Genomic DNA, 15,000 nt, shown 5'->3' with positions numbered 1-15,000 from the left:
TTTATGTTATTTTACACGATTCAAAGGACGTCACCATATTTATATTTTCGTTTGTTTTTTTTTTGTTTTTTTTTTCATCAGGCCAGATTCGGCGATGAACCGCCGCCGTCATGTTTTCAAAGGAGTTACCCGTGGATAAGAAGAAGAGATGGGAAAAAAAGGAAGGAGAAACGTGTTGGTAATAAAATTAGTCGATTTAATTCGAACGTACGATTACAAATGTGACCATTATTGTACACACACTCACACACATACACACACACACCAGACGCAAACACACCCCACCCACATCCCATCATTGTCAACATCATCATCATCATTAATAGTTATTAACTTTAAAAAAATAAATGAATAAATAATAATAATAATAATAATAATAAATTTAAAAAAAAAAAAAAAACAAAGCTTTAAATAATAATAATAATAAAGAAAAGAAGAAGAAAAGGTTTAAAATTTTTTATTATTAATTAATTAATTTTTTTTTTCGTTTACTAAAATTTAAATAATATAAAATGAAGGAGAAAAGGAAGAGAAAGAGGAGGAGGAGGAAAAGAAGGAGGAGATGATGATAAAGATGAAAGTGGTTAAAAGATAGAGAAACACAAATCATCAGAATTTAACAAAAAAAAAAAAAGAAAAATTTTCGTCCTTCTTCTTCTTCTCTTTTCTTCTCTTCTTTTTCTTTTCTTTTCTTTTCTTTTCTTTTCTTTTCTTTTCTTCTCTTTTCGTTCGTTCGTTCGTTTGTTTCCTTGTTTGTTTGTTTGTTTTATGTAATTCGGTATCATTTAAAAAAAAAAGGAAGAAAACTTTGTAAGAAAAGGTTTTACTGTTGGGGGAGGGGGAACGGTGTGTCACGCACATTTTCTTAACGTTTAAAAAAGGAAAATAATAATAATAATAATAATAATAGTAAAAGGAAAATATCAATGGTTCGTCGTTGAATTCCAGTGCCTTTGACTCGCCTTTTTTTTTTTTTTTTTGTTTGTTTTTGATGTCGCAAAGGAATTTTTTTTTTTTCTCACAATAATCACAATTTTTAAATCGGCCATCGTTGTCATTATCATCATCATCATTATTATTATTATTAATACTACTACTACTACTACTACTGCTATTGCCTCGGGTATTGCTATACTAATATATTATCATCATTTTAAAATATGAAATTTAATTGAAAATGACGACAACAACAACAACAACCAGGAAAAAATTTCGTTTTGTTTCTTTAAATTACTTTCCTTTGACAGTGACGTTCGAAATATTCCATAATCGTATCGATTAAATAAAAGATGATGAACGATAAAAAAAAAGAAAAACGGAAAAAAGAATAATAATAATAATAATAAGGAATTTGTTTGTTTATATAAAATATGGTTGTTTAAAATTCTGAAAAACACACGCACAAAAAAAAAAAAAAAAAAAAAAACAAAAAAAAAAAGGTTTAAAAATTTTAAAATTATAAAAAATTAAAAAATGACGGGAAGAGAAGGTGGCAAGAAAAAAGGTGGAAAAGGTAGTAAAAAAGATGGTAAATCATCATCATCAACGGGAGATGAAGACGTGACGTCAAAAGGAAAATTAAAAGAAACGACCAAAACCTCAGATTCCGAAGGAAAATCAAAATCATCTAGAAAAGGTTCAATGGCAAATGGAAATGGGAAAAAATTATCGAAAAAATAATAATAATAATAATTAAAAAATGGCGAATACGAGGACGAAGTGAACGAAAAAATTAACAATTCGTAATAATAATAATAATAATAATAATAATAATAATAATAATAATAATAATAATATTAACAATGATCGGAAAATGATAATAATGATAACTATAAATAATAATTTAATAAATAAATTTTTAATTATTATTATTTAAAAACAAAGTGTTGTTTAAAATTCATTTTTAATCATTCATTCATTCATTCATTTTTTTTATTTATTTATTGATTTATTAATTCATTGATTGATTGATTGATTGATTATTATTAAAATGAATTAAATTGCGTTTAACATTAAACATTATTGTTGTTGTTGTTGTTATTATTATTATTATTATTGTCAATTTTTGAAACAATCCGCTTGCTTATTTATCGTTATTTATTTATTATTATTATTATTTTCACGTGTCGTAAAACATACGCGGTGCGTATACGTGCGTTCGCGTGCACGTGCGTGTAAAATCACAATTTTTTGCGTTTCTTTCTGCTTGGTCGCCATTAAAAATAAAATAAAATAAAATAAAAAAATTTCCACTCGTGTGCGCGTTTTTATTACCATCACCACCGCTACCACCATCATCGTCATCATCATCATCATCATCATCATTATTATTATTATTATTATTATTATTTACTTTCAATTCGTTAAAACGAGTTCTAGTCATTAATTTTAATATCGACGTTTTGTGTGTTTACCTGTAATTATAATTGCGGTGCCGTAAAAAAAAAAAAAAAAAGAGAAAAGAGAGAAAGAGAGAGAGAGAGATAACGACCTGAAATGCCTTATTATTATTATTATTATTATTATTATTATTATTACAACTACTAACGTCGTATATTTTTTTTTCTTTTTTTTTTTGTTTGGGGGGGGAAGGAAATTATGATTAAGGGGATGAATTTTTTTTGTTTTTTAAATCGATGGATCGATCGATCGATCGATATATCGATGCGTACGATAAATAATTTAATTAATCAGTTTAAGGGTGTAAATGATGGGAGGGGAGAGAGGGGGGGAGGGAAGGAAGTGGGAAAAGGTTTTGTAATTATTTTGTGCCTTTACACACGATATGTATTCATATATATTTTTGTATCAATGAATGATAAGAGAAGGAAGGTGGGAGGGAGAGGGAGGGGCGGGGCGGAACGGACGAATAAAATGTAAACGATGGTAAAATTTAAAAAAAAAAACGATTTATCACATCCTGAAACCTGGAACCTGGGAGAAGGGAGACGACGGGAAACGAACGTGTCGGATTCATTCGTATGCGGAAACACGTTCGTTACGAGAAAGAATTAATTATTATTATTATTATCATCATTATCATTAATTTCTGATTGGTTTGGGTAAATTAAAAAATAATAATAATAATAAATTTTTATATATAATAATTAATTAAAAAAAAACGTGTCAGTAGTAAAAAAAGATGGCAAATCTCACTTTTTCCTCTCTCTCTCTCTCTCTCTCTCTCTCTCTCTCTCTCTCTAGTGCAATTAAAACCTACTGAAGTGATGATGATGATGATGATGATGGTTATAATAACAGTAGTAGTAGTAGTAGTGTACGATAATAATAATAAAAGATGACAGAAAAGCGTGGAAAAAATAAAATTAATATTATTATTAGCAAGAAAGAGAAAAATTATACGATGGCAAATAAGTATTGGTTTTTATTATTATTATTATTATTATTAATAAATAATACAAAAAGGTTAAAAATTAAATAAATAAATAAAATGTCCGTCGTTTAATAATAAATTAATCGATTTAATCAACTACAAAAGTATGCAGGGAAATGACGTAACGAGAAAGAAAAGTTAAATAATAATTAAAATCAACGATAATAATAATAATAATAATTTTTTTTTTTAAAATTCAAATAACCAAATTATGTGAGACTGCTAGTGCCTTTATCATTATTATTATTATTATTTAAAATATAAAAAAATAAATAAATAAATAAAGTCAACGATATATATATATATATATAAACGAACGGATGACGTTATGACGTATTAATGACGTCACAAAATAAAAGTATTCTTTCTTCTCACGACTGACAGATACTATATCGTATATATATATATATATGATAAACATTATGATTCGTTTGTCCATCATTTTAGCTTTGTGAATAAATCTTTTAATATAAATGAGGAAAAAAATAAATAAATAAAAATTTTATTTAATATAACATTTTATGTACATAAATATATATAATTTTTTATTAAAAAAAAAAAAAAATTCCCTTTTGTCTTCTATTTGTCAATATAATAATAATAATAATAATAATCCTTTTCCATTTTTCCTCATTTATTTTTTTATATTACGGACGTTTATTTATTTATTTATTTATTTATTTATTATAAAATATATAAAAATAATTATTATTATATTTAAAAAAAATTGCAATGATTTTTTTGCGAGCATTTATTTCTTTGTGTTATTATTATTATTATTTGTTAAATACAAACTTAAATAAATAATATTATTATTATTAGTGTTCCGTTGTTGTTGTTGGTGTTGGTGCTGTCGTGGGTGTTGCTGTCGTCGTTTTATCCAACACTCGGGGAATTCGTACGTTCATGAGTTCGCACAATTTATTACGTATGGGTCGGACTTCGTTTTGTTCGTTTTCCCAATTCGTGTCGCTCAATATCGTCATGACTTCTTCTAAATTTTCTTCGGGAATCGACGTGCAGTCACCGTACAAGAGCAAACATTCGTATAATTTACTCGATGCGCTTTTTCTCACCGCCTTCAATTTGTGACATAAGAATACCGACATTTGACTTAAAGCTCTCGTCGACACCCATCCCTTGACCTAAAAATTCAAATGTTAAAATCGTTGATTGATTGATTGGATCGAGTATAATGAAAAAAAAAAAAAAAAATTTTTTTTTACCTGAACCAATTGACAAAACAAATCCATGCTGTTGACTAATTTCTTGTAATCTCTTATTCTAGCTATTTCTAATTTCGTCAACCTGTATAATTCTTCGGCAAATTTTGATTTGTTGTCTTCCAGCACTTCCCTTATGACTCCCGATCCTAAAAGACGATCCAAGAATATGAAAAGGGGTAGTATGACTCGTATGTTGTAAAGGTAAGTGTTGAATATGTCTATTATTGAATTTAATATTCTATCTAATTCTTTACGATCTTCGATGGATTTCAAATATGTAAACAGTGACGTGCTCGAATGTTTGACCTGAAAAAAACAAACGATCGAATGTGTTACCCCACGCAATCGTAAATTAATTAATTTTTTTTTTTTTTTTTTTTTTATATCCGTCGGGATTACGTACCAAGCGTTCCGTGAGCCCTCCTATACTTAAAATTAAACCTTCCATTATGTTGTGCGTGTAGCAGGGAAACGACAGCATTCGAACGAATCTGGGAAATGATTCGTTTTCCGCTCTCCACAAGGCACCGTTTCCGCACGTTTCGAACGGAAATATTTTCAATAATTCTTCTCTGTACGGTATGTGCGGTATCACCGGATCTCTGGAAAGTGAAGTGATAAAACGTGAAATTTCTTTTCAATCCATTAAAATTACGCATCCGACGTACTTACTTGTGGTATAATATCGAACCGAATAATTTACCGGCCAAACATCTCGTCCTGTCGATTCTTTCGACCGCTTGCTGTGCTATACCACCGACTATGCTCGCCATCAAAGACTCGTTTAATAATTTGCTGTTCCATTTGGCCGTCATGATAATCATTTTTTCTAAAGCCGACATTGCGGATTCTCGAACCCAAGCTCCGATGTCTCCTCTCGTGTCTTGAGTGTATTCCCCCAAACAAACGAGAAGGTTTTGATAAATGGATTCCAACTGACGGAATTCGGTGCTCAAACGAGGTAGTATCATGGTTTTGCTTGCGAACGTGGTCGCGACGGAAGTTTCCGCGCCGTTCGAAATCACGTCTTTTTTCTTTTCTTCCGATTCCGTGTAAAGCATTTCCAAACCGATCGTCGAAATCAACGACACCAAAGCTTTTATGCTATCCCTTCTGCTTTCGGCCCATTTCAAAGTCGGTTCCGTGATTTTTAAACTCTCGAGCAACGCCGACACGAGTTCGTCTACTTTTCCTTTGATCATAAATTTGGGTAGATTTCCTATTGCCATGGCATAACCCAACCGAGCCGTTTGATTCAAACACGAAAGTTCGTTTATGTAGTTGTTGACAAGTTTATTGCACTTTTCTTGTAATACAATCTTTACCCCGCCTACGTTTTTCTGATAGTATTCTTCGAAGAAGGCAGGTAAAGCTCCTCCTGCCTTTGCTCTAACTATAGGCACTTCACTAATCAAACATTCGTCCATCAGTGATTGTAGTTCGTCGATAACAGGCAACTGGTGAAAGGGCAAGCGAGATTGAGCACATTTTTCAATCAGCGTACAAAATCCTTGGCGTATTATTTCTCCACCGACAATTGAAAAATATCGCTTTTCCTTATAAAGGTATATGAGATTTTTTATTTTTTCTAAATTTTCGGAATCGATACTTTTTTTCAATAAACTTAAAGCATGAACGATTTCTGCGATGGAAATTATCGATCCGTGTCGGCCATTTAAATTCAACAATTCCGTTTTTGCAAGTAATATGGGTAAAATTGCTTCGGCGAGGTAATCGGGGACGAGAGGGGTTAAATTATGAAGAGCGGAAGCGGTTAGTTCTCTTATAGCAACATCCCAATGATCAACTTTTTTTTCTACTAAATGATTGATGAGAGGTAGAGTGTAGTCTTCGAATTTTGCAACAAAAACGCTAATTTTAAGGAAAGAATTTTGCCTTATTCCTACGGAAAAATAATCGGCCGTCGTTACTATTTCAATACCGTGTGGAAAAGTACCCTGTCTTCCAACGTTTTCTTGAAAAGCAGCCGATGCTGCTCTTCTGCATTTAATTTCCCGATCGAATAAAGTCACTGCGAGAAGGCCGTTAGCGATCGGATTGACAAACGGTTTGATGATGTGTGCGTCGTACGCTCTCGCAAAAGACCAAGCCACGTAACAAGCAGCATCTCGAACGTGATCTCCAATCGAATAGTATCCTCTTGAATCTTCGTAAATTAAAGCGTCTAAAAGTAAAGGAACCACAACTGGTAGTCTTTGCGGCAACAAGAGCCCTCTTCTTCCCAGTTCTGCCAATGTCAAACACCCTCCGTGCCACGCTCTGTCCGATTCCCTTGGATTTAATAATTCTAAAACAGTTCCCACTACTTCATCACCTAATTCTTTAGGCAAACGACCCGTGACTCTACCCAAACCTTTAGCAGCAGACCATCTAATCGCTGTGTCAGAATCTTTTAATCCTTGCATTAATTGTTCTATCACTTCCTCGACTTCTTCTGGTACATCAAAATCCTCATTATCATTAATTATTGCTCCTTCGACATCTTCTCCATGACCCCCAACAGTAGTAGGCTGAACTCGATCTTGCTTCAAATTATCTGCTAAAAATCTATTGCCTCTTTGATATCTCCAGGACGCAAGTTTGGGTTTAAGAAATGTTAAACCGATTCTCTGATAAACTTTCATAGCATATTTTCTAAGAAGAGAATTATTACTTTCTTTATAATCGCACTTGAGCATTTTTTGCAACATGGCAGGTGCATGTGGCAATAAATCTTCTCGTTTTCCATGTTTTAATATCGCTGCTAACGTAACTAATGAATTTAAACAATTTCTCTGAATAATTAAATCTGCTCCAGATTCAAATTGAACTTTCTAAAAAAAAAATTAAAATATTTAATTTTTAATGAAAATATAACATTTGGCATTTCTTAAAAACATTTCCAAACGTTTTGTACCTCGAAAATCCAATCTAAAAAATTTTCCAAATGTTTATCCTTAATATCAGATCTAGTTATGTAGTGAGAAGTAAGAAAAGCGGCAGGATTCATAAAATAAGAACTGGCAAGTATATAATTTTTACAAATAAAAAGTAGTCTTTCAATTACTGTTTTTTGTGTTTCTCCTTCATTTTGAAAACTGTCTAACCTAGACATATGAAATGGTATTTTAACAATTATTGACATCCAAAGTAAAAGAACATAACTTGCTTCCCAGTGTGATATACATTCTTTATTTTGATTTTCAAGGAGTTGCAAAACAGGTTCCAAATCTGTTACCTACAAATATTTAAAAAAATTTACAACGTTTGGATATTGATTATTTATGAGTAATATCGACCAAATAGGAAAATTCATAAACCATGAAAAAAATTATTTAACTGTGTCCACCCACACATTAATTTTCTTACCTCATGTGGAAGATGACGAACAACAACTTTAAACCCTCTAACTTTCATAATATGTTTTATGTATCGAAAAGCTAAAGCTTTTAAATTCTCAGGATTATTTTTTTCTTTAATAATAATAATTAATTCATTTAACATTTTATCCAAATTAGGATCGAGTAAATGTGGTTGTTCCTGATATTTATCCAGTATGAAATTAAACTTTTCGATATTTATTTCTACATCTTTGCTATCGTTATAAATATTAGATAAATTACCAATTAACTTTAATACTTCATCATATTCGGCAAAATATTCTAAGGCACATGCCAATCCTGGATTATCCGTTTCTTTCTCATCGAGAATTTCTTCAGTGTCGGTTTCCACCATTTTGTTTATTAAACAAAATTTTGAAACTCTTCGGTTTGGCCAACATAATTGATACGTGAATTTGTAAAAAAGTCGTGCCAACCTCAAAAAACCGACATCAGTATCATTTCAATTTTTGAAAATGTGAAAACTTTAGAATTAAAAGAATAATTTAATGACGATTTTTTTGTTTAAGGTAAATTACAAAAAAAAACTATTTACTAATAATTTAACTAAATAATTTGATTGCAAGTTTCGTCAAGTTTCTAATTTGGAGAATTTCAATAAAAAAAAAAAAGGTTTGACGTTATAATTCAATTGAATTTTTCTATTATATTTCCAAAGTTTTATTAACATGAGTTGTGTTAGGTAAAAAAAAAAAAAAAAAAATGAATTAATATTAAAATCTTTATTTACGGTACTAAATCATTATAAATAAAATAAAAAACTAATAGATAAAAACATTAAGTACAAAAAATTTTTATTATAATTTTAATATGTAAATAAGTAAAATTAAATTTATACACTTTTTAAAATATAGCATTTCCATTTTTTTTTTTTTTTTTTTGTTTTAAGTTTATGATAAAATAATTTTAATATTTAAACTTTACATTTTTATCGTTTTAATACTTTCTTATCTCTTTATAAAAAATTTTCATAGTACTTTTACTGCATCATTATTACACACTATTGTTTTTTTTTTTTTTTTTTCAATTTTTTGAACAAAATTTATAATTACAAAAAAAAAAAAAAATAGGGGATGAGGAGGGGGAGCAGAGGCATTGTTTAAATTTACATTTTTTGACCTTTTAAATAACTAGTAAGTAAATCATAAAATTTTGTTTGCCAATGAATATTAATTTTTGCATTTTCCAAACTTTGTTGTATGGCTTGTTGCGAATGAAGAAGGTATTTTTTATTTTTTTCTGTGAATTCGGTTAACTGAAATGCAAAAAAAGTTATTTTTAACAGTGATATACAAATTAACTTGAGAATAATTCAGGTTTTAATACTCACTTCCTCGAGTTCATTGTTTGTGGTTATTCTATTTGCAAGAGCACTAACATAAGTACCTATTCTGGTCGTTTTCGGTCCGAAACTGAAATTAACATAAATTTTTTTTATTAATATTAATTAATTTTTTTTAGGTGAAGCAACAATATGAAGTTATCAATGAACACAATTTAAAGAAAGAAAAAAAAAAAAGAAAAATTATTACAATTCATAAATATCAGCAATTCGAGAATTAAGAAATGATTTGGCCAAATAGTAACCGATATCTCCTCTGGCAATTCCAGCAAATACCGTCGTGCTGTCTTGCTTTCTTATACCGGAACTTTCATCCAGGGACCATTCAAGGTAACGATTCAATATCCACATTTCCCTCGTGCAAACTAACGAGCTAAGTATTAAATTTCTTTCATTTCCAACGTTTGAATTTAAATATCTGTTCCATAAAAAGTTCCATTCATTTTCTCCGCCATATTTAATTGCCGCACAATAAATGTGAGAACGATAGTCTCTCGGAATACTGAAAACATTTAAGAGACATTTTTTCACGATTTTCAATTTACTCATTAATAGTTAATTTTTATATTATATCAAACTCACGGATTTTCCACATCCGGATATTTTGTTTTCATCCATGCTTGAAAATATACCAAAGCCCTTTCTTTACAGCTACCGATTTCAAATTTACATGCCCAAGCCGCTATCAACGATTGATGTTGAATTTTATTTAAATTTTCCGGTATGTTTTCGTACTCGACATTTTTAGTATTTTCGTAAATATTATTCAATAAACGTTTCATGAATACCTAAAATTTAATTTTTAACAAAATTATCATTTTTTTTTTTTTAAATAATAATTATTAAATTATTTTTTAACTCACTCTGAAAAGTCCATAACTCGAATATCGTCGAAGCATTTTATCTATGTAACCTAAATTTTTAAGTGCAGTTTTCCAGGGTAAATATTCCGTTTCTTTTTCTAAATAACATAATATGTTGAAGGGAATCGTGTACGAAATATCTCCTGTTTTTGCTAATTCCAAAGAATCTTCTATGAGTTGAACTCTGTTTAACACAGCAATGCTGTCGTGATTCGTTAGTAATGCTTTTACGAGCCTGTTCCAATTTTCTTCGTCGTATTTCACCCTGTATAAACCTAAATTTAAAAAAAAAAAGAAAAATATTATAATTTTATTTATTGTTGTGAATCTCACCTGATAGTTTACAGTCTCGCCTGATAGTTTATCATCTCACCTGATATTTTTATATTGAAAATAACCCAACCGGAACAAGAAAGATTGTTTATCATCACGCTATCCTCTGTGTTCGGTATCCAAGCTTTAGGTTGAGTATTATTAAAATCTCCTTGAGATTCCCAAGTGTAACTTAAAGGTACCCACCATTTAGTGTCATCTTCTTCCGCTCCATTATTAACTTTCAAAAACTTTTTCTGTAATTATAAAAGTATAATAGATTTTCATTTAAAAAACTCCTGAAACTTTTCGTTTTTTGTTAGTTTTTACATAATTACCTGATAAACCATTGTCGTGCATGTATCGTAATTTATCGAAACGGTTATGAGAGGATACCCAGTTTGTAGAGTCCAACTATCCATAATGTTTTTCACCGTCATAAAATAAGGTAAACTTTGCGTTCTGTGAGCTTCCGTAGTTAAACTTTCCCACAAATCATCTTGTTCGGCATTACCGAAAGCGTGTTTTTTCAAATATTTACTGACTCCGATTCTAAACGTGTTTTCTCCCAAAAATAAATTCATCATTCTCAAAACGAATGAACCTGAAAGTTGTTAAACGGGATTAAAAATCAAAATTTTTATCACACACAAAGGGTTATTTCGATTTATTTATCAAACCTTTTTTATAAGATATCGTATCGAATATTTGTGCTATTTCTCTCGGATGACCGATGGGTACGGAAATCGGATGAGAAGATTTTAACGAATCTAAAGAAAATACGCTCATCATGATATCGACGATTTCTTCATCTAACGAATCCCATTGCGGATGCAACTGCAATAAATTATTTTATTCTATGATTTATTGTTTATGTAAATCATTTTACTCGTTATAAACGTACATAATCAACTCCCAATGCGGCAACGTAAGTGGCAAATCCTTCATTCAACCATAAGTCGGTCCACCATTTCATTGTGACGAGATTACCAAACCATTGATGTGCTAATTCATGTGCTATAACCGATGCGACGTAAGGTCTGCTAGACGCTGTTGAAATTTCACTGTCGTACAATAAGGCTACCTCCCTAAAAACCATAAAGCAGAATTAATTTGGGGGTGTTTTATAATTGGGGGGGAGGGTAGTAGGACTTACCTGTACGTCACAAGTCCCCAATTTTCCATGGCGCCAGCATTGAAATCTGGAATCGCTATCATGTCCATTTTCGGAAGCGGATATTTGACATCGAAATATTTTTCGAAATACGACAATACCTTGTAAGTTAAACAATTATTATTATTATTTTTTTAATAATATGTTTTCGTTAACATTTTCAGGTACAAAAAATAACTCACTCGAGGACCGACGAGGGATGCATAATCAACTTGATTCAAAGCATCACTTCTTGCCCAGACTCTAAAGAGGACATCGTTCGTGGGAGATTTTGGAGACATTTTATAACTAAAATCCGAAACGACGAATGCTAATAAATACGTGGACATGGGTACCGTGACTTCATATTGATCCCAAATCCAACCAGGTAAGTTATCTCTAATATATATAACAAAAAAAAAAAAAAAAATTTTTAATTACTTTTTGGTTTTGGCGCGAAATTTGAATTTTTCGAATTTGTGATGATAACTCACACGGGAATGGAGGAAACGATTCTCATGTTACTTATCGAATGATAACGATTTGAATGTCCGAGATTGACTTGAAATTTTGCTTTGAAACCGGGTTCGTCAAAACAAGGGAAAGCCCTTCTCGCGTCGGTGCTTTCAAATTGCGTTACTGCCAACCATCTATCCAAAAAAAAAAATTTTTTTTTTTTATTTTTAATAATAATAATTCGAACGAGAGATTGGAAAAAAATTAAAAATTCTTACTTTGTTTCTCCCGTTTTCAAATCTTTATAACTGCTTCGGTAATATCCGGCCAAACCCTGCGTGAGTTCTCCATTGTACGTTATCGATAACGAATAATATGCGTTCGATTGTAAATTTTCCGCCATTTCAATGACGTACATTTCATATTCGTCAACATAATATTTATTGGTTATTTTTATCGTTCGAGAATCGTCGTCACAATTCTGACGACAGTTTCTCCCCGGATTCAAATCTTCGGTTTTAAATTGATAATTTAATTGAGACACGAATACTTTATCATTTTCGATATTTAAATTTTTCGAATGTAATATTATTTTATCCGTCGGTTTAACGCATTTCATCTGTAAATACAAAAAAAATATTTTTGTATTTTCCAAAAAAAAAAAAGGATTTTATCGAAACCTTTTCGATAATGTCTAAAATCACCCCCTTCCCCCCTTCGAGCGAGAATGACTAATCGTAAAAAAAAAAAAGGAAAATTTTTCCATTAAACTAACCATAATCCAAACTCTTCCATCGAACGTGTAATTTTTCGATAAATCCGCGAGATTAGTTAATATTTCAACTCTGTAATATTCTGGATAAATATTATCCGGAAGTCTGTAACCATTTTGAATTTTTGGTTGTTGTTGTTGTTGTTGTTGTCGTTCGTCTTCTTCATTCACATCGATCGATAAACTTTCCCGTATTTCGAATATGGCCAGAGTAAAAAAAATGATAAAAAATTTATAAATGTCCTTCTTCATTGTAAAATCAATTTGTTATCTGAAAATATAAAATTAAAGAGAGTACCTAAATGTCGTACCTGAAAAACGCCCCGGGTCCCCCAAACACGTTGACGTAATCAAATATTACGGCGGTTTAACATCGTCAAAAACAACAACAACAATAATAATAATAATAATAATAAATAATAATACTCACATCAAACGGAATTTTTTTCCAAAAAAAGAGAAAAGAAACAAAAAAAAGTTACATTTTTATTATTATTATTATTATTATTATTATTATTATTATTATTATTATTATTATTATATGTAGTCGTGCGGGTGATAAGAATTTTAGTCAAACGACGATATCAATATCGATTTCGTGTACGTAATTTAAATATGAAAAATATATAAATTGTCATCGTTTGTAACGATTCGTGACTTCCGTTTGTTTGTTTCATTCCCGTTTGTACGTAGGTATAATGCAAACAAACAAACAAACAAACAAACAAAAACAAAGTTATATGTCGTAACGATATATTTTTTTTTTTCTTCTTGTAACGTTTTGAAAATGCTGATGATGATGATGATGATGATATTACGGTTAAAATTTAACGATTAAAAAAAATAGAAACAGGAAAATAATAATAATAATAATAATAATAATAATAATAACGAGGAATGATCAACAACGTTTTTTTTTTTTATTAAAAAATATTTTCTTTTCCGGTTTAGTAATAATAATAATAATATACATTCTAAATCGAACACAATCGAATGATGATGATGATGATGATGATAAAAACATTTAAAATATTGATTCTTGCCAAAAATATATATATATTTATGCGTGAGTGAGTGCGTGTGCGTGTGCGTGCGTGAATGTGTTTGTGTGTGTGTGTGTGTAATGTACTTGAAAAATTTAAATCCCGTCTGTTTGTTTACATAAAAAAAAAATCATTTTTCTCTCTTTCTTCTGCTTTTTTTTTTAAATTTTACAAAAAAAAAATTCCCCGGCTTTAAAAACGAATCAGTTTTATTATTATTATTATTATTATTATTATTATTATTATTATTATTATTATTATTTTATAAACTAAACGCTTCTCGTTTTAAAAGGTTTGTTTCTGTAACGGGAAATTTTTTTTGTTTGTTGTTGTGGTTATTGTTGTAAAAATACGAAACGAGATTTTCAGGTTAAAACTCGCTTTTCCGAAACTTGATTATCACATTTTGAAAAATATTATTAAGAAAATTATTATTATTATTATTATTATTATTATTAAAAATTTTTATTACGCACGACCACGCACGCACGCACGCACGCACGGACACATACGTAATGAGTGAGTGAGTGAAAAAAAAAAAAAAAAAAAAAAAAGTTTAAGTGAACTATTATTATTATTATTTTTTTTTTTTAAATATATTTTCCCCCGGTCAATCTTATTTATTTTTTTTTTTTCTGTAAGGTCAAAGGTTATTTTACCAAAAAAAAAAAAAAATCATGAGTAGTGACGTAATCAAAAATTAAAAAAAAAAAAAACGAATAAATTAATTAATCGATCGAAAATAAAATTTTTCTTTTTTTCTTTGATTTCCTTAATTTTTTTTTTTTTTTTTTTTTAATGGGGGAGGAGGCGGGGGGTTAGGAAAACCGAATTTAAAAAAAAAAAAATCAATAATTTAGTCGATTTATCGATTGATTTTTTTTAAAAGTAATAATAATAATAATAATAATAATTTTTTTCTTAATTGAACATAATTATTACTTATTTTAAATACGACGATTAATGATGTTTTTTTTTTTTTTTTTTTTTTTCCTTAAACAAAACGTTAAGCAAAAAAATTAATTTTTTTTTAATTAG

At 29.6% G+C, this 15,000-nt stretch overlaps 2 protein-coding genes across 2 annotated transcripts; both read right to left on the bottom strand.

Annotated features, from left to right (window-relative positions):
• Positions 1-4,212: 4,212 nt before the first annotated feature.
• Phum_PHUM411960 (tubulin-specific chaperone D, putative) lies at positions 4,213-8,355 on the bottom strand (the record flags this gene model as incomplete). Its single annotated transcript, XM_002428916.1, has 7 exons — positions 4,213-4,539; positions 4,621-4,926; positions 5,024-5,222; positions 5,293-5,555; positions 5,646-7,454; positions 7,538-7,858; positions 7,990-8,355. The coding sequence occupies 7 exons, from the start codon at positions 8,353-8,355 to the stop codon at positions 4,213-4,215; spliced, it is 3,591 nt and encodes a 1,196-aa protein (XP_002428961.1).
• Positions 8,356-9,126: 771 nt separating this feature from the next.
• On the bottom strand, positions 9,127-13,171 carry Phum_PHUM411950 (Aminopeptidase N precursor, putative; the record flags this gene model as incomplete). Its single annotated transcript, XM_002428915.1, has 14 exons — positions 9,127-9,276; positions 9,352-9,433; positions 9,554-9,865; positions 9,946-10,151; positions 10,227-10,501; positions 10,600-10,795; positions 10,877-11,142; positions 11,219-11,375; positions 11,443-11,626; positions 11,695-11,813; positions 11,895-12,090; positions 12,186-12,341; positions 12,426-12,766; positions 12,923-13,171. 14 exons carry the CDS (start codon positions 13,169-13,171, stop codon positions 9,127-9,129), a joined length of 2,889 nt encoding a protein of 962 aa, XP_002428960.1.
• Positions 13,172-15,000: the final 1,829 nt, after the last annotated feature.

Source organism: Pediculus humanus, genomic scaffold, assembly GCF_000006295.1.
Source record: "Pediculus humanus corporis 1103172108180 genomic scaffold, whole genome shotgun sequence".
Classification (NCBI taxonomy): Eukaryota; Metazoa; Arthropoda; class Insecta; order Psocodea; family Pediculidae; genus Pediculus; species Pediculus humanus.
This window is presented reverse-complemented; position numbering and strand designations above follow the sequence as displayed.